Source organism: Pagrus major, chromosome 10 (genome assembly GCF_040436345.1).
Source record: "Pagrus major chromosome 10, Pma_NU_1.0".
Lineage (NCBI taxonomy): Eukaryota > Metazoa > Chordata > Actinopteri > Spariformes > Sparidae > Pagrus > Pagrus major.
The window spans coordinates 3461414-3487650 of NC_133224.1; the positions used below are offsets into that span (position 1 = coordinate 3461414).

At 41.8% G+C, this 26237-nt stretch overlaps 1 protein-coding gene across 1 annotated transcript in view; it reads right to left on the reverse strand.

Annotated features, from left to right (window-relative positions):
- Positions 1 to 26237, reverse strand: part of dachb (dachshund b) — an 85526-nt gene that overhangs the window by 31010 nt on the left and 28279 nt on the right. The window contains exon 2 of the mRNA XM_073474432.1: positions 6174 to 6289. Coding sequence (XP_073330533.1) covers positions 6174 to 6289 — 116 coding nt within the window. The remainder of the gene's footprint in view (positions 1 to 6173; positions 6290 to 26237) is intronic.

Genomic DNA, 26237 nt, shown 5'->3' on the forward strand with positions numbered 1-26237 from the left:
TCAAATAATGACACTATGGGATGGCGGTCGACCTGACCAAAGCACTAGTATTTGACAAGTTGGGAATGAGGATTACGATGATACCGTATGCAACATCGGATGACTAGTTAATGGTGAATTAGTGAATCATCGCTTAACATCTGTGTTGTTACGCTTGGTTCAGGAGATACGATGCAAAATACATTAAATCGGTCATGGCTGAAAGCAAAATGGCCGCCACAAGGCATTATAGCGATGGCTCCATCTCTGAAAACACAAACTAAACACCTGCACCAAGTTTATTCTTTTCTGAAAAAGTGAACGTTTCACCTTAAATGTGGTGCATATCACCGGGACCATTAATCCTCTGTTCTTAGCAGTAATTACTTACAGGCTGATTAAAAACAAGCAGCTCACAGTGTTTTATTACAATGAAGGCTGCTGCTGGTGTTTATAGTTCATAACCTCATTGATTATGTCCTGGCACAACTTCAAAATTTAGCTGTTAATGTTCAATTAAACTGTAATCTTCCAGAATTATGTTGTTGTTTGTTTCTCCTGCATTTCAGCCGTCAATCACGCCGGTCTAGTGTCGTCTTTCTACGGATCTAGAGTAGATTTCCACTACTCGAGCGGTGCATGGGAGGGGCGCTAGCAGCGACTTCTCATGGCGCGTGTGTTTACTTTGAGAAAAAGCAGGAAAACGTGATGCAGGGGGAGGAAGAAAATGAAGAGGAGGAGGAGAGATGAAAAAGACTTAATGTCACTTTAGTCCTCTTCAAACCTCCTCCTCCTCCTCCTCCCCCTCTGTCTCCCGCCCTCCCCCTCTCTCTCTGCAGGTGCACATAAGAGTCCTCAGATGAGTGTATTCTTTTCATGACAAGATTGAAAGCACTTCATCTGTAACCTACACAGAGTGTGTGTGTGTGTGTGTGTGTGTGTGTCTGTGTCTGTGTGTGTGTGCGTGCACTGATGTTTATGTTTATCACTGCAAAACGTGCCAAAAATGTGTTGGTGTACTGCAGGTGTGTCCGTTTAAAGTGTGTGCGCGTTTTCTAAGAAGTGTGTGTGTGTGTGTGTGTTCAAAAAAATACTGTCTCTGTGAGTGTGTATTAAGTGTTTGTATGTTTGTTTATGTGTGTCCGTGTACCCGAAGTGTTTGCAGCCGTGTGTGTTTATGTGAAGTGTGTGTGTGTGTATTAGAAGACAAGGCGAACCATTGAGCTGTTTTTGAAGTGAATTAACAAGTCAAATGAGTGCCGCAGCACGCTGCATAGGTTACCACACACACACGCACGCACGCACACACACACACTCCCACGCTTATCATCACAGCCTCTTTGTTGAGGAAGATGAGGCCAATTAAACTGATATCACTCTCTTGTTGTCGTTTATGCCTCCTCCCTCGTTCTCTAATCTTTCGTGTTTCATCCACTTTTTAACTTTTCCTCCTTCCTCTGCTCCTTCGTCCATCATCCGTCTTTCCTTTCACCCCTTCCATCTTCATTTTTTATCTCCTTTCTGTCTTCACTTCCTCCTCTCTCTTCTCTCTGCATCGTACATCCTTCTGTTTCTTCTACTCGCCAAGATCTTTCTTTATTTTCGCTTCTTTCTTTGCTGACAAACATGATTTCTCTTCTACTTCTTCCCCCTCTCATGTCGGCCTGAGGGCAGGCTGGACGCTACAGTCACTCGCTGTCGCCTCTTGAGGTACAAAGTGGTATAACGAGAGAGGACGGCACTTACTTCTTCACAGTCTGTTGATAGTTTCAGTTCAAACTAAAGTTCTTACGTAAAGCTCCTTTAGGTCGGTCAGGTGAAGTTTCGTAGGCCACAAAACATTTCTGGAGCTTCACAACAAAACAGCGTTCTCCTGAACAACTGAAGCAGCTGGAGACTTGTTTTAAAACGTAAAGACAACAAAGCAAGGGGGTGAGAAGATGTGACTGTATTTTCATTTTTGGGTGAACTGTTCCTTTAAGTGTTTTCCTCAATTTCATCAAATTGTCTTGCCACCTTTCTTTCTAACGTTCTCTACTCTCTTCTTTCAGTACTTCTACTTCCTCTAACTAGTACCATCTCCTCCTCCTGTAGTCGTCATCTTCTTCTCTCCTCCTCCTCCTCCTCTCATCTTCCTCCTCTTTCTGCTCTCTTCTCACCATTTCCTCCAAACTCTCTCTTTCTCTCTCCTCCTCTCACTCTGTGTTTTCTAACAGTGTGATAAATGTCCATCTGTGATTGGCCGATGCCCCCCATCGCCGTGGCGCCCGCGAGGTCGTAAACAACAGCCCGTCTCCCCCGGCAACGTGGCGTCTCCATGGACGCAGGGCCGCTAAGACGACCAACTCTGCGTGTGTGCGTGAGTGTGTGTGTGTGTGTGACTGAGGCGGAATGCGACAAGCGGCTATTGCCAAGTGTGTGTGTGTGTGTGTGTGTGTGTGTGTGTGTGTGTGTGTGTGTGTGTGTGTGTGTGTGTGTGTGTTGTATATATGTGCTGTGTGTGTGTGTGTGTGTGTGTGTGTGTGTGTGTGTGTGTGTGTGTGTGTGTGTGTGTGTGTGTGTGTGTGTGTGTGAGCTAATGAGCGATCATAAGTGAGCAAATGTTTTCTCTGGGTTCCACTAATGTTCGACAAACACACACACTTCTGCGCACACACACGCACATCAGGTATGTGTGTGTGTGCGCAGAAGTGTGTGTGTGTGTGTGTGTGTGTGTCATTAGTATGCCACAGTGAGCTGTGTCCATATGTCACTAAACACAACCATGTTTTATTTATCCTGGAGAGAGAGAGAAGGAGGCCAACAGTCACTGTCAAGGGGACGGAGTGAAGGATGGAAGGAGGGAAAGACGGAGAGGAAGAAGAAAATTGGTTAAAAGAAAATAGAGAGATTTGGAGGAAGGAGGGAGGTGAGAAGGAGAAGTGAAGGTTGAGATGGAGACCGAGAGGAAGGAGGAAAGAAAGGAGGGATGAAAATGAAGGAGGCGAGGAAGTTGGAAGAGGGAGTGAGGTGACAAGTGAGAAATGAAAGGATGCAAAGACAGAAAGTTCGGATCGAAGGAGACGAAAGGAGGCAAGAAGAAGAAACATTTGAAGGAGAGAGAGCAAGATGGCAGGTGTGAGAGAGAGGGAAGGAGGGAAAACAGAAGGAAGGAGAGAAAAATGGAAGAACAAAGGAAAGGTTGGCAGGACGAACGTAAGAAGGGAAAGAGTATCAGGACAGAGAAAAGTGGAAGGAGAAGGAGGAAGAAGGAGTGGAGGGCCTATGGAGGGCGAGATTTTAGAAGTGAGAGGGAAAGAAGGAAGGAAAGAAAGAAAGGATGGAGGAAGGATCGCAGGAGGAGAAAACAGGAGTCAGAAATGAAGGAGGGGAAAAGGGTACGAAGGAAGGAAAGGCCGGCAGGATGGAGGTAATCCAGGGAGTTTCATAGCAGAAGAAAGTGAAAGGAAATGAAGGGAGGGAGGAAGAAGAGAGAGCAAGATGACAGGTGTGAATTTAAAAATTAGAGAGAGGGAAGGAGGGAAGAAAAGGTGAGGAGGAAGGAAAGGCCGACAGGACGGAGGTATGAAACGAGAGAGTACCATAACAGAGAAAAGGTGAAGGAAAAGAAGGGAGGGAGAAGAGTTGGAGGAGAAGAGAGAGCAAGATGGCAGGTGTGAAGTCAGAGAGGGAAGGAGGGGAAACAGAAGGGAGGAAGGAGAGAAAAAAAGAAAAGGAAAAGGGTGGCAGGAGGGAGGTAAGTAAAGACGAAGGAGTGCCAGAGCAGAAAAAAAAACAGGTAAAAGACGAAAGCAAGGAAAGAGGGATGAAGAAGCGGTGAAGGAGAGTAGAATGAGAGATTTTAGAAATTAGATGGCAAGAAGATAAATTACGGGGGAGTGAGGGAGGAGAGATTTTAGAAATGAGAGGTAAATAAGGGAGGAGGGAAGGAAAGAAAAGGCAGAAAAGGAGGGTGACAAGGAAGGAGGAAGGATCGAAGGAGATTAAAAGTGCACAGTATAAGAGCAAGGAAGTAGAGAAGGAAAGGAAAGGAAATAAAGGGGTGAGGCAGAGAGGTAGAGGAAAGATGATAAAAGGGAGAGAGAGGAAAGGAAGGAAGGAAGTACTAAAGTAGGAATGGCAGAGTGATGAAAGACGGGAAGAGGAAGGAAAAGAAGGGAGAGAAATAAAAAAGGGGAGGGAAGAGAGGGAGAGAGGGAAGAAGTGAATTAAGAGATGACAGATGGGAGGAAATGGAGGAGAGGAGGAAGGACGGAAGTCAGGAGAAGAAAGAAATAAAGGAGAGAAAAAGGTGAGAAAGGGAGGAGAGGGAATAAAAAAGAAAGGAGAAGCTGAAGGGGTGACAGAGAGATGAGTTGAGAAAGAAGGAGGGAAGAAAAGAGGGAGATATGAAGGGAGGGAGGAGGGAGGGATGGACAGATGGAGGAGTGGGACCCCAGAGACGTGTCATTCATCACACCACCATGCAGTCTGCACTCGTTCAGCCTCTCTTTCTCTTTCTCTGCAGGTCTTTTTTCTCCTCTTCTTCTTCTTCCCCATACGACAATCTTTCCTCTCTTTCCCTTCATCCATCCAGTCATTTATTTTTTTAATCCGGATCCCTCACTCTCTATCCGACTTCTAGATATCTTCCCTTCATCCACTCTTTTGCTGTCAACTCCGAAAACAATCTGTCGTTTCTTTTCTTCCCGCCATCTTTTTTTTTGCTCCATCTCTCCCTCCCTTCTTCTTTGGCAGTCGTTTTTAGGTTTCATCATCTCCTCTGGCGACATTCCTCCTTCCTTCTCTCCATTTTTCCCCCCTCTCTCTTTCGCTCTAACAGCTTTTTCTTTCTGCCCATTTTCACTTTCTGTGCCGAAAAAATCCCTTTTTTTTCCTTCTATTTTCTTTCACTTACGGATCAAAGAGAGAAGGTGTGGATGGAGGGATGGAGGGAAAAAGACAGTGAGATGGAGGTTTTATGTGGAAGAAACAATGGAAGATAAAAGTAGGAAAAGGAGGATAAGAAAAGGGGGATACGTTTGAGATTCAGAGGAAGGTGAAGGTAATAGGAATGACTTAAGACCCGCCCTACTCTGTTCTTAACACAATCGTCACGCTTTGATAGGAGAAAGCAAGTTCAACTAAAAGACGCCTTCGTCCAGTTGAGAAAACAAAGTTCTGAAAGAGATTTTCTTGACGTAACGGTTTAATCACACCACAAATGAGGGAGAGAAAGAATTAGCTAGCTCGCATGCTATCTCCTCACATGTACGTGCGGTGGTTGTCCGGAGGTCATGGGTTGCGTTTGTGTTTTTCTTGTGATTCGCTGATAAAACAATCCGAGCCAGCGACGGCGCCGATTGCGGATTCTGAGCTGGAGTTTCCCCAAGTAAACAAACCGACCTCTTCGACTGTCGCAGCTGCAGTACCTGGGCTAGTTAGCTGACCAGCAGCAGGACAGGGTCTGCTAACGAGCCAGAAGACACTCTGGCTGCGAAGAGCGGCTCTGTACGGTTACGTGAACCCAAGAGGAGCAGCAGTTTACCTGGAGAAAGGCTGAACGGGTCAGTGTGTTTACTGGGGAAACTACAGTACAGCACATAAACCACCGTATCAGAACCACAAGAAAAACAGACACAGAGCTTCAGTAGGAAGTCAAACATAGAGAATGCAACCAATGAAGGCAACCAATCCGAGGCAGAGGAGGTGGGTCCCTGGAGATCCCAAATTCATTTATAAAGACTTTATTTACACCCTTTTTAAAGCTGAAATCCTCACTGTAGCTGCTTAGCTAAAAGCACGTAACAACATCTTTTCAAATCAAATCAGGAAATCTGGGCTTTTGCCGAGCTGGATGGATCCATGTCATGTTTTCCTTTCTGTTGTCGTTGTTGTTTACGTTTTAAAACAAGTCTCCATCTACTTCGGTTGTTTAGGAGAAAACTGCAACGCTGTTTCGCTGTGAAGCTCCAGAAATGTTTTGTGGACTGTGAAACTTCTCCTGACTTTCCATCAACATCACGGTGAGCTGATAATTATTAAATAACCTAAATAAGACATTTTCAAACCCCTTGATTTTTTCACCAAAAGTTCATTTTGGAGAGACATGTTTTTATGAGTAGCCCGAGTTAAATAAACCAAATAAACCCATGTAGAAACTGAGTAAGAGGCGCTGCAGACGGAGAACCAGAAAGATGGAGGGAGTCTCTTACCGGTGTGTGACAGCAGGTTGGGGGACAGCAGGCCGGGGAGGCCCGGGTGCAGCAGCCTGGGGCTTTCCTGGATCCCTGCACCAGAACAACGCTTCGGAGGACGGCCCGGACGAGAGCTGCAGGGGGAGAGACAGAGATTAATTAGCACGACACAGAAACACATCCACAGTACGCAGCGATCGTGATTGTTCATGTTGGCGGTTTTGGCTGTTACGCAGCTTTATCTCATCTCATCCGTCTCCCGTCTGCACGACCACAATCACACAACAACAGACCAACACACCGACTCACAGCTGGTTCACATGTGACACCATTCAGGAAGCAATCTGATACTTTCACTTGTTTATGAATGAAAGACTTTCAGTTTTGGTTTACTAAATTAAAAAAAGATATATTAGACATATTTTCCTATTTTTTAGAACAAGAAGCTTCCCCTAAGGAAAAAAATACATTTTTCACAATAAAAGCTTTTATGTATTTATTATAAATCTGTTAATATCCATTATACATATTTTATGTTAAGTAATCTTTATTTACTGTCTAGAGTGGTTATTAGGGCTAATGATGTAATGTAACTAATTACATTTACTCTAGTACTGTACTTCAGCACAATTTTGAGGTATTTGTACTTAACTTGAGTATTTCCATTTTCTGCTACATTAAACTTCTACTCCACTTTATTTTGGAGGCAAATTTTGTACTTTTACTCCATTACATTTATTTGATTACTTTAGTTACTAGTTACTTTAGAGAGTGCTTTTTTAAAATTAATTTATTCTATGGCAATTAATTGATCGGGAGGCCGATATATACTCGTCTTATAGTTTACAAAAGTAAATATATGTATAATTTTACTTTATACTTACTTATGATACTCAAGTACATTTATTATCAGATACTTTATTCATATGGGTGATTTCACACCATATCTTAACTTTTACTCAAGTGCAACTCTTGGATACTTTTTACAACACTGCTACACTGATCACTAATTTATTTTTTATTTATTTTTACAAAGAAGTGTCAAACAACGACAAATGCTTGAGGCTGCCAACTAATCCCAAAATATTACTTTCATCATAGAAAAAATATAAAACCGGCCATTTTCAAAGAGTTTTTTAACAAGTAAATAATAAATATTTTATTATATTTTGACCTTATAAAAGTTAAAACACCATAAGGATCGTGACAGATTCACATTTTTGTCACTTTATTAATCAAGTACCTGGTTTTTATTATACTCTGCCTTATTTATAATGCCACTCTTCTAGAAGTTGATGAAACTTTAATCATAAAGTTACGAGTGTTTGCTGTAGTGTCGGAGCTGCAGTTCAGCAGCGGAGGCCGACAGCTGGATGATCCAGCAGGTCGCTCAGACGTAATCAAATCACAGCCTGACAACACACAGCGCTCCCACCGGCCGCCGTCCTGGAGACGTTACACTGAATCTGATTGGTCGCTCTTACGGTCGGTGTCTCCGGGGGAAATGATCTTTTTCTCTGTGACATTTTCACACCCCGAAGCACTAAAAACCAGCAGAAACAGTCGGAGTTGTCACGTCACGAAAGACAAAGAGCTCAGTCTTTATCGAGTCGTTCAGCTCCGACATGAAAACCACAGAAGAAGAAGAGTCCTGATGCAAGAAACGGAAATGTTTGATTTGTGATAAATTTGTTGGGATGTTGTTTCATCACATTTAATGTCACAACTTTGATCTCGATTCAACAGCAGATAAATCATACGATTCTGAATATCAAAACGTTTTTAATAATTACTTATGGTGCTCTCCTTCACAATAAAAGCCCTCAATCAACCAGGACGCTTTAAAATCTGGAGGATTTTACATTTTATGTTTGAAATTGTACATATGTTTGTTATTAATAGTTACATTTGACTACTTTTAGGTCAATTAAATCAATAATTAAAGCATTTCTCATCCTGAATTTCATTCCTGGCAGTGTGGAGAGCGTTTTGAAACAGAATTAAGACCTTAACGTTGGAAAATTAAACCGCAACGCTTTATTTTACGGGTCTGTGTAATTCAGCTTCCAGAAAATTATCATGTTATTTGGAACTAATTGTCAGAAAGATTGGAGGAATTACTGTGAAAATGTAACTGAACAGCTAATTCATTAAATAAAATATAAAAATCCGATTAATTAAAATAATTTAGAGACTTTTCTTTTCGTTGGAATGACTTTGACTCATGACCTCAGGCACGATACGCCTTTGTGTGTCACGTCTTTGCAGCTGGACGACTTTTATTGTGACGAAACAGTACCAGGAACTTATAACTTAATATAAATTTGTAGATTTTTTAGGTCTAAATTGCCAAAAAAATCAGTTTAAACAGAGAAAAAAAAAGGAGAGATTAGTGTCAACGGGGGCTAAATATGCTAACACTGATGTAAAACAATGTCTCACATCCACACGCGAGCACAGGAAGACATGTTCTACATGTGCAAGTGAGCCCGAGTACACATCGACAACACAAGCATCTCTGCCTCTTTATTTCTGTCACACACTCCAACATAACCTACTGTATTATGCATGTGCACGTAGGCATAAATAAACACTCCACAAACACAAGAATACAGTAACCGCACACGTGCAACTAAACATAAAGGAAGGCACGCACACACACACACACACACACACACACACACACACAGGAGGTGCGCATGCAGGCCAACTCTCTGCAGGGTGGCTAAGTAACAGATGGCCGTCCAAAGTCATTTACACCTAGAGAGAGAGAGAGAGAGAGAGAGAGAGAGAGAGAGGGAAAGAAAGGAGAGAGGACCAAAAACTAAAACCTGTACAAGACACCAGCACAGAGCCGGCGGATGAAAATAGAATAGAAAAGAACAGATAAGAAGAAAACCCCACACTGAATACCGAGCGGGACACGAAACAGAGGAATATTAAAACGACTAAATATTTAAGGCTTCCAAACACACAAGATAAAAACTGAGAGACTGATTTAACTCGTCTGCTCTAACGTTAGCATGTCCAGCTACCTAGCTAACTGCATACAGTCGTTAACTGAGCATTACTTCCGAGGCTAAGGAGTAGCTAGCTAACCTACATTACATACATTACATTATGAATTTTACTTCAGCAACCAACTAGTTAGCATTCCTAGGATAGTGTTAGCTCACTTATGCATCAACCTTTTCTTTTATAAAAGTGAAACTCGTACTTTGAAAACTACTCTTGTGTTATTTATTAACAAAATTAAGCAAACAAAGATTAAAAAATTAAGTCTAATCATACTTTTTTTCTATAATACTGTACCATACTACGAAATCAAACTAGCTGTACCACAATAAAAGAATACTTTGTCTTTGCTTCCATGTCTTTTATGCATCATTAGCATTGATATCATGTAGCCATCAAGTGTGTGGGCTAACTAAAGCCTTTTTATCGGGTTTAATGGATGTTAAACTCTTTCAACAAGCTCACGTTACAAGTTAACATTAATTAACCAGCTAGCTAGAGCCAAATGCATCTGCTAAAAACAGCTTTCACTTTAACTTACATGGATAAGGAGTACCACCTTTATTAGCTAGCCAAGCTACACTGCACACCCCACCTTAAACTGAAGGGTAAAAAAATTGCCCTTAATTGGATTTTAACTCGGCAACCAACTCGTTAGGCTACCCGGACAGTGTTAGCCTGCTCATCAGTTAGCCTTATCTTTGATAACAGTGAAACATCATCTTTGTGTGTAGGCTAACTAGTAGCAACAGTAACCGAGGGGGGCGGGGCTTAAAGGAGGCGCCGTTACCGTCCATTGATATAGAAGAGACGCTTTCCAGTAACATGTCAGCGTATCGGTCAGATCCCACTGGGAGTGATAGGCAGAGGGGAGAGACACAAGTGTGCAAGAACATGTGGAGAGAAAACGTCTGAAATTGTTTTGGGGTGTGATCCTGTACGTGAGAAAACACACACACACACACACACACACACACACACACACACACACACACACACACACACACACACACACACACACACACACACACACACACATTGAGCGGGCGAGCGAGGGGGGGAAGAGAGAGAGTCAGAGGAGCATGAAGAAATGAAAACATGAACCTTCACTTTTCCTCTGAACTCTGCTTAACCTCTCCCTCGCTTTCTCCTTCAATCACAAACACACACACACACACACACACACACCTGTGCGTCACACACACTATTCTCTCTCTTGTCTTTCTGCTAACACACACACACACACACACACACACACACACAGGTGTTTGCATTCAAACCTTAAAGCCTTTCCATCAACAAGCCTCCTGCTACCTTTCAACTCTCTCTCTCTCACACACACACACACACACTCTCACACACACACACACACACACTCACAATGGATACATGTTACAGTACCAGGTGTGTGTGTGTGTGTGTGTGTGTGTGTTCGTGTGTGTTCATCTGCATCCATCCATGTATAAGCAACATTAAGGTGTGTATCCACGTGAATCCATGCCATGTGTGTGTGTGGGTGAGTGTGTGTGTAAAGGACACATGATATTGCCTTCTCATTAGCCTTACAGTTCTTTGTTCAGAGTAATGACTGCAGTGTGTGTGTGTGTGTGTGTGTGTGTGTGTGTGTGTCCCGTAGGGTTGCCATATGTTGGGCATTAATCCTCGTCAACGGTCCACTCTCCTTACTGCACCGAGCACAGGAACAAAGAGCAGGTCACACACACACTCGACACACGTATACAAGTACACACACACACACACACACACTTGCATATAGATACACAAGCCTGGCTACAAACACACACACACTCTCGCTGCCAGTCCACTGACCTACATTCATTTGTTAACCCTTAACCTTGACTGCATTCAAACCCTTAAATAGAAACGAGTGCGTTGGTTCTCCTCTGGCTCTCGTTTCTTCACCCGACACTCCGCTCTGATAAGACATCATCACAGGACGGCGAAGACAACGACCTTTGACCCCCTCGACATCCTCAACCTGCACACATTCACACTGAGAGCGAGTCTTTACTGCAGAAAAAACAACTCGTGTCTCTGTTTTCTGTCAGATCATTTACTTCCTTTCATTTTCCTTTTCTTTCCCGTTCCTTTTCGTTGGTCCGTCTCTGAGTTCTGACCTGGTTAACCCTTCATGGTTAATATAAGTGATGCACATTGCGTTTCTAGTGACTTCCACTATATCTTCTTCACAATGAGACCAATCTGTGGCCAAAATGCCTTCGCCAAGAGTCGACTGAGGCTCTTCTGGAAGCTGTTCGAATCACACGCTTTCTCATTTTCCCCTCGATACAAATATGCAGATCTGATCGTACTCAGAACATCACGTTAAATAATAAAGACAGTAAAGACAATAAGGTGATGTAGTTAAGAGTATGAGTCTCGGCCTTAAGGTGCGTAACTGAAGCCTTTTTAAAGGGTTCAATGTGGTTAAACAAGTCTAGTTTGAACAAACTGCTAAAATATTTATTTTATTATTACGTTATTTTGACTGAATTTTCAGAATAATTAACTAAAGAAACTTCTAAATCAAGCGTGGCTCCGTCCATGAGCGTTAACAGTAGCTGTGTTTCCATCAAGCAATCTGAAGAATGACGCGTTAGAAATTTTATGGAAACGGCAAAATTCAAAAAAACTTCCTGTAATTTGCAAAAAAGTTTGTACGCTCACTTGAGGAGCTCTTTGTCTTTTGTGAATCAGAGTTAATGCACGAAATGTTCGATGGAAACAGATTTGCTGATAAACTCTCACGTAGCGAACATTCAACTCACATGACTGATCAGCTGTGTGCCTCCACATCCCCGTAGCCTACAACCCGTCACCCTCTGACCAAATCACGCTGTACAGCCCGGTCATTCGCTCAGAGCAGTTGATGGAAACGCACCAGATTCACATTTTGATTTTTTTTGCCTAAAATTCGCTCGACGTTCGATGGAAACGTGGCTCGTGTTATACAAACATTAGGCAGATTACTCAGATGTGGACCCAAACAACCACATTGAGACGGTTCATGTTTCCGTCAGTGCTCGTCTCGGTCACTAGATTTAAAGATATCTTCTTCAAAAACGTTTGTGAAAACATCCCAGTAACGGCTCAGGTCTTTGTCAGAGTAAAAACACATTAGCTGCTCTGAGTGTTGGTCGAGTTCAGCTTCAGATACCGTTTGCTTGAATCGAGACACCTCGGCTCAGGAAAACAAACATCGGCACGGACAGCGCCGTTTAGTGCCGTAAATCAATCCATCCGCCGCAGCGGTTCAGTCATACAGAGGGGAGGCAGCCAGAGGCAGACAGTCTGCTGCTGCCTGTTTACAGTAATTACAATAATATCTCATAATTAAAGAGGAACTGACTCAGAGCTGTTGATTAAAATGAGACACGGCACGTTGGAAATGTTTGCTGCTGATGTGTTTTTGTGTTTTTTGATGACCTTTTTAATTGGCCGAGCACACGTAAACATGCCGCGAATGGAAAACATGGAGCTGACATTTCACACACACACACACACACACACACACACACACACACACCAGATGATCTGATGAGCCACCTTGAAGTAAGTCTTCCCACTTTGACACACGCGCACCCTCGCCTGTCCTCCCAAATGGCCGTTTCTATGGTGACGGAGCCTTGATCAATACTCCGTCATTGGCTCTGATGGCCGGTCAGGGTCGGTCACACACACACACACACACACACACACGCACCAACAGGCATGGCGGTGAATAAGCACAGACGCGCTAACACGTTTGACAGATTGATTTAGCTCGGAACGTGCAGAGGTCACACACACACACACACACACACACACACTCAGTGCAGTTTATCAAAGCCTGGTGCGGTCAATACGTGGGGCAGATCGAGGGGGTCAGCCCTCTTTAACTAAAATCTTTCATCTTTTCTTTTATCTCTCCATCACAGTCCTGGTCCGTCTCCTCCTCGTTCTCTTTTTGTTCTTATTTTTCAGTTTCTCTCATTTATCGGTTTTCTGTTTCAATCTTTCATCATCCGGAGATTCATGTTCGTCTTTGTTCTCGTATCTGGTTTCTTCTTCTTCATTCTTCCTCCGATAACCTGAATTATGTTTGTGGTTTTAATCAGAGAGCGACTGATACGGGATGTTTTGGGATTTAAAGTCTCCTGATGTTGATGTATAGAAACGTTTTTTTTTTAATTGTCCTTCAACTTCAAACAGTTGTGACAAAGATTCGTTCCTAATGGAGGCAGGATATTTACTTTATTGTCCAAAAATGACACCAGTGCACTGAAACAGCTCATTTCACTGGATCATTAGGAAGTGACACAAGCATTTTTCCTGCATTATGTAAAAACAAAACAAAAAAAGTTTTTATATTGGTGCATAACGGACAGCGTACACATTAACACTGATATCTGTGATCGGTCAACATGTTTCAGTCAGGCTCTAGTTTTAATGTATTTTTATTTACATGTCTGAATTATCTTGTTTTCATTCTTACGTTTTAAGATTTATTAACTTTTCTAAGTTTTTTCTTCTTTGATGTATCGTTATGTCATTTTAGATATATTTAATATACTATACCTTCACTTTTATTTTATTCAACTTTGATCTTATTTTTGTGTTTCTATGTGTTTTCTTTTTTTAACTATAGATTGATGGAAATGTGTCTGTTTTACTCACATTTCTGTGTCTTTTTGCAATATCTCCCTCTTTTTACTTCTGATATGTATTTCTATTTATTTTTCTAAATAAGATTTTCTTTAGATATTCTTAAATAACCACGTGCACTTAAACATCAACCCACAAACGTCTGAATGACAACGTGAAGACAAACAGAATAAAATAATATACGACGACACACACTCAGCCTCAATATGTCACATCTGGTCAACATAAATAAATGAAGTATAAATCATACGTCATATATGACTCAGATAAATATCTCGTACCAGAAATAACCACCACTGATGGGCAGGTTACAGAGGAAAACACTCAGTTAGAGGATTTTAAGACGAGATGAGATGAGACCAGAAATCAAGAAAAAGAAGTTAAATATAAAAGAAAGTGAAAAAAGACACTGACACGACTGTTTCATTCTTAAATACCTTCAACACTGTGTGTGTGTGTGTGTTTGTGTAATTACTGACTGACAGCGTCCTCACACATCGTTAGCAGCTGTTGTGTCTTGGTTGTGGGTTTGATTCTGGTGTGTTCACGTCTGAAACTTGTGCATGAGGTGTTTTCATCTCCGTCTCTGCTTCAGTGTCACTTCTCTTTTTTATCTGTCGCTCCATTAATCTCCCCATCTCTCCATCCATCTCCCCCGTCTCCCCCTCTTTACTCCCTCTTTCATCTTCTGCCCTCCCCCAACTTCGGGTCAGATGATGATGTCACAACCTCTCCATCGATTACTCGCTTCTCCCTTCTTCCTCTATCGTTTTCTTTCTGTCTTTCTTTCTCTTTCCATCTGCCTGTCTTTATTTCCCTCTCCTCCTTTTTATTTTTCTTTCTTTCTCTTTCAGTATTTCTCTGCGTCTCCCTCCCTCTCCTCCCTCCTCTCTTTCTTAGACTCACCTCCTCCCCGTCTCTGTCTGTTTTCTGTCCCTCCGTCTCCCTCTCATCATAAATCCTGTCGGACATACATCCCCTCTTCCTCTTTCTCTCGTCTCTCTATTCTTTGTTTGTAGCAGAAGAACAATCTATTCTTTTTAAAGAGACACCAGAGAAATGGGATATATGTCTGTCCACACACACACACACACACACACACACACACACACACACACACACACACACACACACACACACACTGGGGCATCATAATCATGGACGCTCACGGACTCACGGAGTGAACGAGAGACAGACAGACAGAGAGAAAGAGAGAGAGAGATGGATGTTTACTTTCCTCCGGGCTTCCGCCTCTTTGATTGGACAGATGAATGACTTCATTGTGTGTGTGTGTGTGTGTGTGTGTGTGTGTGTGTGTGTGTGTGTGTGTGTGTGTGTGTGTTTCCCCTCTCTCTCTCTCTCTCTCTCTCTCTCTCTCTCTCTGACAGTGGGGAGAAGACACAGAGGAAGAGAAAAAGAGCGAGGGATGAGCAGAGGTGGACGGAGGCAGAGCGAGGTGGCCAATAATAAGTATTGATTGATAAGGGAAGTAGAGCGAGAATAATAAGGAAGAAAAAATCACCTTAAAACACAGAGTGGAGGGAAACAGGAAAACTACATTGATTAACTGATGACACCTCTCTCATCCTCTCATCCCTCGCTCCTTCTTCTTCTTCCCTACATTTATCTCGTCTCTTTCTCTGCTTATTGTAGTTCCTCGCCATCATTCCACTTCCTGTCTTTCATCCTGTATTCTGATTTTATCCTGTTTCATCTGCTCTGTGTAATCTGTCTCTTTCTCCATCCATCCATCTATTGACCTGTCCGTCCATCCATCCATCCTTTCATACATCCATCTGTCTTTCTATCAATCAATCTATCATCTTTCTATCAATCAATCTATCATCTTTCTATCTTTCCATCCATCCATTCATCTTTCTATACATCCATTTTTTCATCCAACAGTCTTTCAATCAATCCATCTATCCATCCATCCGGCCGTCCATCCACCTATCTACCTATCCAACCCTCTAGCCATCTGTCAATCCATTCTTTCATCCAACCATTAGTCTTTCAATCAATCCATTCATCCTTACATCGATCATCTATCCATTCGTCTGTCCGTCCATCCATCCATTCTTTCATTCAACCATCCATCGGTTTTTCGATCATCTTTCTACCCATCCATCCATCTATCCAGTTTTTCATCCAACATCCACCAGTCTTTTGATCGATCCGTCCATCCATCCATCGACTTACCTGTCCATCCATCTATTCATTCTTTCATTCAGCTGTTCATCTATAAATCCATCTTTTCATTAATCCATCCATTTTGTCATTCATCCATCCATCTCTTTCAATCCATCTATCCTTCCTTGTTTTCATTCATCTATTTCTCCACCTGTTATCCACCAATCTGTCCATCTTTCTATCACTTATCATCCTTCAGTCATCCCCCTATCACATACCTGTCATCTGTCTATAACAATCAATGCTTTCATCGATCGATTATCTCGTATCACTCATCCATCCATCCTTCAATCACCTGCTTCATTCATGTACATATCAATCAATCTATCCATTCATGCATCCAGCTACTGTATCCAACTGTCCATCCCTCGATTCATCTGCTCTGTCTATATTTCTACCATCCATCCATCCATCCATCCATCCTTCAGCTACTCTCTCTCTCTCTCTCTCTCTCCAGAGGAACAGGTGTGCAACGGGACAAGAGACAAAAACACTCCTGCATTTTTAACCAGCACCTATTAAATATTAAACACAGCACACACTCTCACACAAACACACACACACACACACACACACACACCGAGGGAGCGACACACAATCGCTGACGAGACAAGTTATACAGGTCGATGGGCTAACGTGTGTCTGCATGTCTGCGTGAGTGTGTGTGTGCGAGTGTGTGATGGCTTTAAGCGTCATTACCTTACTTCCTAGGCATGTGGACACACACACACACACACACACACACACACACACACACACACACACACACAGGGATAATTCATACAGGCATACACGGTGCTCTCACATGTTAACATTTAAGAGGTAAAACTATAACAGACTCCATGTTCTGTCTCCCTCTCTCCCTCCCTCCATCCGTCCGCCTCCCCCCCCCGCCTCCTCTCCCCCCTCCGTCTCTTTGAAGTGCTCCATAACAAACTATAACAACAGGAAGTTTTCAATGCGCCACATTGAGAAGGAATGTCACATATGGTATGAGGGAGGGACGGAGGGGGGGAGGGAGGGAGGGAGGGAGGCGAAATGAACAGAGAGAGGGATGATTAGAGAAGATAGATAGATTAGAGATGGACTGATAAAACAAGACCTTTAAAAAGACATCACCTTGGACCGTGAGACGCCCGGATGGACATTTTTTTTCACAATTTCTGACATTTTTATAGACAAAACAATTCATCAGCTAATCTAGAACATAATCAGCAGATTAATTAGTAATGAAAATAATCAGTTGTTGCAGCACTTCCCCAGTCTGAGGCTCTCGTGCAAAGGTTTCAGCAGAGAGACAAACACAGACAGCTCACAGACTCTCCGTTAGCTATAGTTTATTGACAGATAATGAGATGTGAGGCTTTGATCGGCAATGTTAACATTAATAAACAATTTGGGTATGGTTGCTAGCTCAGCTACACCACCCCTGGTCTGCTAACTAGCGCAGAGACACTGCAGCTGTGACACCCGAAGAGGTCGGTGTGTTTACAGGGGAAACTACAGCTCACAATTTTATCTGTATCAACTCCACCGCTGGTCGTTTGTTTTACAAACCAACCGCAAGAAAAACACAGACACAACCCATTAACACCAGACAACCACTGCAATTGCAGTAAGGAAATAGCACGCTAGCTAGCTAATTCTTGTTTCAGTTAAGCTCTGCCACTTCTCTCGACTTCTCCCGTCGAAAAATGTGCATTCAGCAACGCCGACAAGGCTTTTGTCACACCAAAACAATAGACACAACCAGTCAGAGACAGAGTAGGGTCGGTCTCAAAAGAAAAGCAATGGGATCCATAATCAAGCTAGCACTTTGTTGTTTGCATTTAGCCCTTTGGGTTAGTCTAAACAGGCTAGTAGCATCTCTAACCAGTTAGCAAACAGCAGATTGGCTCACACCGTCGATCTTTACTCAGAGAAGGAACATATAGCTTAGACAGATGAAGAGAGAAGGTGTTATCATGCTAACATGCAAAACTAAGATGGTAGGCCCAAACATCGCTCTAAATGCCAACATTAAATAGATAAAGAGTTAAGGACTAGCGTGGCATGCTAACATGGTGGAGTTGGTGTACATCACTCCGTCAGCAGGTCATTGTGAGCATGTTAGCATGTTGGGGTTTGCATTTAGCCCAAACGTACCGGGGCTATTCTCATTACAGTGTAAACGGGCTAGGAGCAGTGCTAACCGGTTAGCGAGCGGCAGATTGGCTCACAGTGTTGATCTTTCCCTCAGAGGAGAAACACGTCTGACAGATGAAGAGAAGGAGACGGCAGGAGAAGGAGGGATGAAAGTAATGAGGACAGACGTGTGACACATAAATGCGGGAGGGAGGGGGAGGAGGAGTGAAGGAGTGTGGGAGGTGAGAGACCAGAATTAAGAAGAAGAAGAAGAAGAAGAAGAAAAAACCCCAACCAGATCAATTCAATCCCCCTTTTTCTCTCCTCCACCCTTCATCCCTCCATCTCTTCTCAACTGTAGTTAATTTTCTGCCCCTCCGACTCTCCATCCCTCACCTCCGTCCATCCCTCCCTCTTCTTCTTCTTCTTCTTTTACTTGTCCTTTCCTCCCTCCCTCCCTCTCTATCAATCTCTTCCTCCCCCACCTCCCTCTCTCTCCCTCTCTCTCTGCAGTTAAGTCAGTGTAATGTAAATGATGTGCCATCGATCGCCCCTGACAGTGCAAGGACGCTCACCTCTTCTCCTCCTCCTCCTCCTCCTCCTCTTCTTCATCGTCCTGTCATCTCCCTCTCTTTTCACACACACACTTACTCTCTCTCTCTCTCTTTCACACCCCTCTCTCTCTCTCTCTCTCCCTCTCCTCGGCTGCTCTTTCCTCCACCTAACATCTTTTATCTCTCTTCCCCCCCCCGTCTCTCTCTCTCTCTCTCTTTCTCAGTCTCTCCATGTCCGTCTCCCTCGCTCGCCCGCTGCCTCCCACGCCTGTCATCTTTCATCTCTCCCTCTCCCTTCATTTCACTCTCTCACTCTTTCACCGACCATCATTTATGTCTCTCTCTTCCTCCATTGTTCTTTCAGAGCATCTGCTCTCTCTCTCCCTCTCTCTCTCTTCCTACCTATACCATCTTTTATCTTCGCCTCTCTTCATCTCTCCACCCGTCTTTCTCTTTCTCCCTCTCTTTGCTGTCTCAGGTCTCTGCCGTCCATCTTTAGCCTCGCTTAAAGGAACACAAACCACCGCTGACGGTTCGGATCACCTTCTGCTTTTAAATTAAAAGACGTCCAACTTATATTCAGATCCATTACAAAGAGCGTTTGCGCCCAGAAATTATGTTTGTACACTAAATTGTTTGCGAAGTGTATTTATTAGAGGAAATATAAAGAAGTGCTACAGCCTCGCACCTCATGTGGTTAAACTGAAGGCACCTAAAGCCATTTTTGTTCTTTTATAAAGCAAATATTCTTAAAATGCTGTTAATAGAAGGATCTTTACGATGCATCATCTATTTTATACATATTTGTTGCACCATGCAGCCTGATGGACGAGTCTTTAATTGGTTAATTTAATGAGTATTTTATTTACATTTTTCAAACTAAAATATGTTGTGTGAAAGCAGAATTTTACTTTTTGGTGAAGCAAATAATTAAGTTGGGGAAAGTGGTGATTTTAAGTTGACTTGTGAAGTTAAAACAGAGAAGTGCATCTCACCTAAAGAGGCTGAGATAATCACGAGTGTTGAATCGGTAACAAAGAAATACTTTAGTTTAACTTAATTAATTTAAGTTGATTCAACACATCTTTACAGTCTCACACATACTGTCACCGCCGTGAAACCAAAATGTTGCTTTGACACTTTTTTGTTCGGATCAACAAAACAAGACTCAACGTTTTAGCTAATGAGCTTTTAGAGGCGCCAACACTGGAACAATTAATGACTGAACGAACATCAGTTTGATTAATTACTAGATGATTTGTGTGGATTGTGTTGATTTCATCCATATCAGAGTCTTACAGTAGCTGTGAACGTGCCCTCAAAGCCTCATGGGAGCTGTAGTTTTGTATGATGCGTAAAAATATGAGGAAAATAATTATCTTTTATCCATTTTATCATTATCTGTATTGCTTTCGGAAAGGAAAACCCTTGAACACCCGATGAGGCTACATGTGTTCGGATGCAGATCGTGTCCTTCCATCCTCAGCTGTCATCAAACTGTAAAACACTGAGAATTAACAACACACATAAATGACAAAATATAGGCGTGTATTTCATCAGTGTTATGGCTGCAGAGACGGATTCTCTCTGAAACACTTAGCTGAAATTATCTCTCTGAAACTGTGTTATTCACACAAGTCTGGCATAAATAATTATAAAAGCACCACACGGATATGACCACGACTGATCAATCAACTCCATTTTAAATAAATAAATACATTTATTAATAAGGTAACACGTTCTGATAAACATCAATAATAAATGGTAACTTCTTAGTTAATTAAACTTTATTTAAAGGTTATTAACAAACAATAAATGGTTTATAAAGCATTTCATTGTTTATCATTTAAATAACTATTAACTAAAGTTTAATTAAAGATAAATTTGTTTATGATTTTAAAGTGTAAGATGTAAGAAAAAATGCACTGAATAAATAAATTATACATTTAAACTGAACATTAAATTACAAAATAAAAGCATGTGGATGACAAAACTACTGACACTGATCATGACGAACATTACTGTGATAGTATCAAACATAAACTAGATGTATATCAATATTAATATATTGATTATATTGATTTTCTTAATGTAAGTATTATGATAATCTTCTTCTTCTCTGTTCCTGAACACCTCCCGTCCTTTGCTTCTTCTTCTCTGCCCTCTGTTTTCTCTCCGTCTCTCACCCCTCCTGTCGCTCCTCGTCCTCCTTTGTTCCCTCCTTCTTCCTTTACGCTCCCTCTTTCCTTTCTCCTTATCCAAATAGAGGACACAGACAATCCAATAAACGCCCCCGCTCTCAACAGCTGGAGTGTGTGTCTGCGTGTGTGTGTGTGTCTGTGTGTGTTTGTGTGTCTGTGAAGCACCGAGTCAGCAGAAAACTAGGATGACACCCTCAGCGCCGGACAGGAATGTCACAGGAAAAAAAAAAAAAAACAGAGAGATGAAGAAATAAAGAAAGAGAGAGAGAGAGGGAGGGAAGACAGATGGGAGAGAGCGGGTGAGGAAGGACATGAGGAGAGAGAGAGCGAGCGAGCGAGAGAGGAAGAAGAGAAGAAGAAAACTCTGGGGACTCAGAATGACACATGCAGTATTACTCACCGTCCCCATACATCACACATACAAAGACACACATGTAGACGCACACACACACACAAACACACACTCTGGATCTTTATCTTCGGCACAAACAAACACACAAGGACACCAAAAGACGAACCGGCTCGCTTTCTTTACACTCTAAAAAAACAAAAAAATGGAGCTTTAGGGAAAAATTGCTCTCGACTGTGAATAAATATATTTTAAAAATAAAAAATCCAGTTTATCTTTTACAGGTTTTGTCAAGTTTTCTGTGTCAAATAGCAAAAACAGCCTTCTGTCTGCAAGATTAATTATCCTGTGTGTGACTTTGAGATACTACTCATTTTATGTTACTTAATATTTTAATTAGTTACTGATTACTCTGCAACACAGCGTCAAAAGTGCACGGCAGGCGATCGGGCACGTGACCTGAGAAGCTAAATGTTGAAGAACATTTCTTTGCTTTTCTTTGAGGGCTTGAGACCCAAATAATAATGAAATGACCAGTTTTTTCAGGCAGCTCAGAAAGCCAAGCTGAAGAGGTGAACACTGCGTGACTTAACTGACGGGTGCCTCAAGAAATATCTTAAAAAATCTGTCAGACTTCAAACTTTACTGTTTAATCGCACCACAAAGGAGACAAGAATTAGCTGGCTAGCATGTTGTTTCCTGACTAACTTCAGTGGTTATATCTGGTGTTTTTCTTTCAGTCGGTTTGCTGACACAGCGGATTGTGAGCTGCAGTTGCCCCAGTAAACACACCAACATGTTCGGCTGTCGCAGCTGCAGAGTCTCTGGGCTCGTCAGGTAGAGTAGACAGGTTTGGGTGATATCCAAATTTTGATATCACATTATTGTTCTGCCAAAATGACGCAATAGACGATGTTATTGTTGTTTTTTTTGTATTTTTCTTGATTAGTGGGATGATTTGTATGAATAAATGATGGACTGAGAAGTTGATCTGCTCTCAGTCTTTACTGCTTCCTTTGTAGCAACACATACAATTAAATAATAAAATAATATTAATAAATAACTTCTAAGCTTGAAGGTTAGGTGCAGCTAGTCGCTGGTTCCCGTCTCTCTAAACTCAAGAGGTCCAACCAGTTGAGAAATAACACTGGTAGTTTAAAATTAAAACTCTTCAGGTGACGAATCAAACAGCTGTTCCATGTTGGATATTGTGAAATATATTGCTATGACGGCAAATATCACGATATTCGATAATATCTAATATTGGTCCAAGCGTAGTTCACAGCTTATAAACCACAAGAAACACAGACACAACCACTCTAAAACACCGGACCTGGAAAAAAACGCCGCTCATTGCAAAAAACTGCACAGAATTTGGTTTGATGACATCACTAAAACTGACCAATCACTGAGTTAACAATGTATCACTGTTCCTCTCAGCCGGAACGAACGAACCAATCTACAGGTGTGAAACTAAACTCAAGCCTTGAAACAGACAGCAGAGGAGCCACACTTCTCACCACAAGGGGGCGGTAACGCCTCGTCTGGTTGCTCGACAGCAGAATAAAGAAGTTTAACTGTATTTTTTTTATCGTGAAACTTTCGGTGGGAAGAAAACCCAGTTTGACACGTACAAACAACCGCACACGGTCTAAATCCGAGCTAATACCCACACATACAGGAGCACTACTACAAACATGGAGGACAATCTTGGTACAACACACACACACACACACACACTCGTTCTCTCTCAAACACACACACACACACACACACAGAGTCAGAAGGTAAGCCCGGATCCTACAATAAGTCCAGTTTTATGACTAGTGTATAACACCAACAGCTGAATCAATATTAGTTTACACTGGGTCACAGTGGACACACACTCAGATACACACACACACACACACACACAGCTTCTTTCCTTTCATAAACACACACATTGAATCTCCCAGAATATATTATTATTGCAGATTTACACACACACACACACACAGATTAGCTTTTATTCTATTACACCCTCGTGGTAGGTCGGCTTGTCCATGTAAGGAAACACACACACACACTAACACACACACACACACAGGGCTGGCTATTATAAAAGTGATAACAGTAATGTAATAAAACACACACACACACACACACAGAGCTGGTTATTATAAAAAATGATAAACATTCAAAGAGCTGTAAAGTTTTACAGTGATGAACTAACATATCAACTTTATTAACGGCCGACTGGCCTCGTTCTCAGGCTGCCGCCGTGTTTTAACACGCCCGTTTAAACCATTTTAATTCCCCTTTTTTTCCCCTTTATAACAGCTGATGCGGAGTCAGAAACATTAAACTGCTTTATGGCGACAAAGTGACTTTAAGGAGAGAGTTTCAGAGTTGGACGTCTTTCAAAACGAGGAGGAAAAAGTCAGAGTTTCTGTTGATAATCAGAGAAAGAAGACGGCTTATCTGCTAAACTGAAGCATTTGAATTATTTATGAGCTCCGCTGTGACAGGAAAAGGTTGAGAGTTTGATTTTTAAACTTACAGTGTTTTGTCATAAAGTGTTGAAGTTACACAGAGTACATCTAGCTGTTGGCCGATCGCAGAAATTATACAATAATGCCCAACTGCTTTCACTGACTTCACAAACGCAGCATCTACACACTTCAATACAGCAGGTGGCAGTATGTACGTTTAAGGGTAGTTTGCAATCTGCAGAGAAGAAGAAGAAGAAGAACAAGAGGAACACCACCAAACATGTAATCACTGGTGTGGACATTTTTTCCACACTGTTTCCGAGGAAGACAACATGGTTGCAGAGTTTTGTTTCCACATGGGTTCAGACAGGAGGGAAGAAGTCCAAAAGCCCACGGAGGCACTGTAAGGGACTATAAAACCCAAGTGTCCTAATCTTGCTTCCTTCTCAACATTGTCCTCCATCAAATCTGAACCCACAGACATGATACACATGTATTTAGCCTCGCTGTTACTTACACTTTCAGGGGATGTAATACCATCTCAAAGAAACATACATAAATCTGCTTACAAATCATAGAAAAAGATGCTCCTCCCAACTACAGAACTTGCCTTAGAATTATCACATTTTTAAGTTTTCTTCAATATCAAAGTAATCCGGTGACAGAAGTCTGTACATCCATGAGCACAATGCAAACAGGAACGTCCAATAGCTCATTCGGCACACTTTTAATGTTGCTAACCTGCCAAAATGTTAAAAAATAAAGGCGACGTAACTCTCAGGATCCAATTTATACTTCTTGTTTACATCTTGCAAAGCCCCTAAACTATGGACATTTCCAAACAAAGAAAATCAAATGTCATGAAAAGACAATTGTTGTACTTTGAAATGTTAACATGACCGAACAACAACACTAATAACAGAGCACCACCCTCCTCCTCCTCCTCCTCCATCTTCCTATTGACTAACTGATAACAGACTTAACAGCCTTATAAAGTGATACTGTTTGTGTGTAATCAAATACCATCGACAGCCTTATAAAGTCTGACACCATTAAAGCTGCTTGTTTGGATCAGATTGGATTAAAAATCAAACAGGTTGTGTGAAGCAGTAAAGAGGACGGCGACGAGGAGGTAGAGGGTCGTGCATTCCTCCTCAAACTGAACCGATATGAGCACGATGTCTCTGCTGAAGATCAATAAGAGCGGGTCAATAATTGCTCCACCAGCTGCTGTTTGCGGCTTTACTTTCAGTTCTGAACTTCCCCCCCGCGGCCGCTCACCGACAACACGGCTGAATGTTTAACGTACGAGGGATGAAAAGCGCCTGCTCTCGTGCCAAAAAAAGCAAATGACAAAGCAGTTTTATTGTTCCAGTAGTTAGCGCGGTGATATATTGCCTCCTCGCTGGACGTTTCTCCTGGATCTCCGCTCTAATTAGCCAGATTACTTCTCCCTCCGTTGAGGAAATGTGATTGTATTGTTTGTGTCATCTGCAGGCCACCGTAGCCGGAGGGGTGATTACAGTAACTGTCGTCTGGTCCTCATCAGAGGTCGATAAAGGTCAGAGCCGACTGACGGCACTTGAGATTTTAAAATAACCTTTATCAAAGAAGGTTTTAGCTGTTACTTTATTTAGACGGTACGTTTCTAAGGAGTCTGGTGGATTTATAAACAGGAAAATGCCTGTTTTTTTATAGTCAGGAGATTAATGTAACCCGACTTCTCCCACATTGTGTGATGCTTTTATGAAGACATGGACTAAAACTGAGGATGGTCACATATTTCATGGCTGCAACGTCACATTAAAATAAATAATCTTACTGTCTTCTACATTTATTTATGCTAAACAATCCCCATTTAACCCCCATTTAAATGCATTTCTGTGAAGCAAAAAACATTTTTTGTCTGAAATACGTCAACTTGCGCCGATTATTTTATATTTTTAAAGTTTCTCCGACAAAATGTCTTGAAAAATCCCCTGTAGTTTGGTCATAGACATAAGGAAAATTACTCGATTTTAACCTCAGAAACTATTAAAGCATTTTTAATTTTAATTATTGGATGGGATGGATTCATTCTCCAACCCTGTCGATCCAAATGACGGTCGACCAGAAAGTCCAACACAACCTCTTGATGTAAATGTGCTGCAGAACTTGCCTTATAATTATCACATTTTTAAGTTTCCTTCAGCATCAGAGTCATTTAGTAAAAGCTGTCAGTACATCAGTGTGTCTACTGCAAACAGGAACCTCTCATAGCTAATTCAGCATTCTTCTAATGGTTCAAAATCACTAAAATATACACAAATACAGGCAAGAGATTCAAAGGTTACGAGGATTTAACTGGAACATCCTTCACATTTTGTAACTGTAACCAAACAATATTATTGAAAGTGTATTTTTAGAACCGAATTACATTCCTTTCCAAGAAACTACAAGAAATCCTGATAACATTACAACAAAATAAGAACCGCAGCAGCAGAAAAGTGTCATTTTGAAGCTCTGCGAAATGT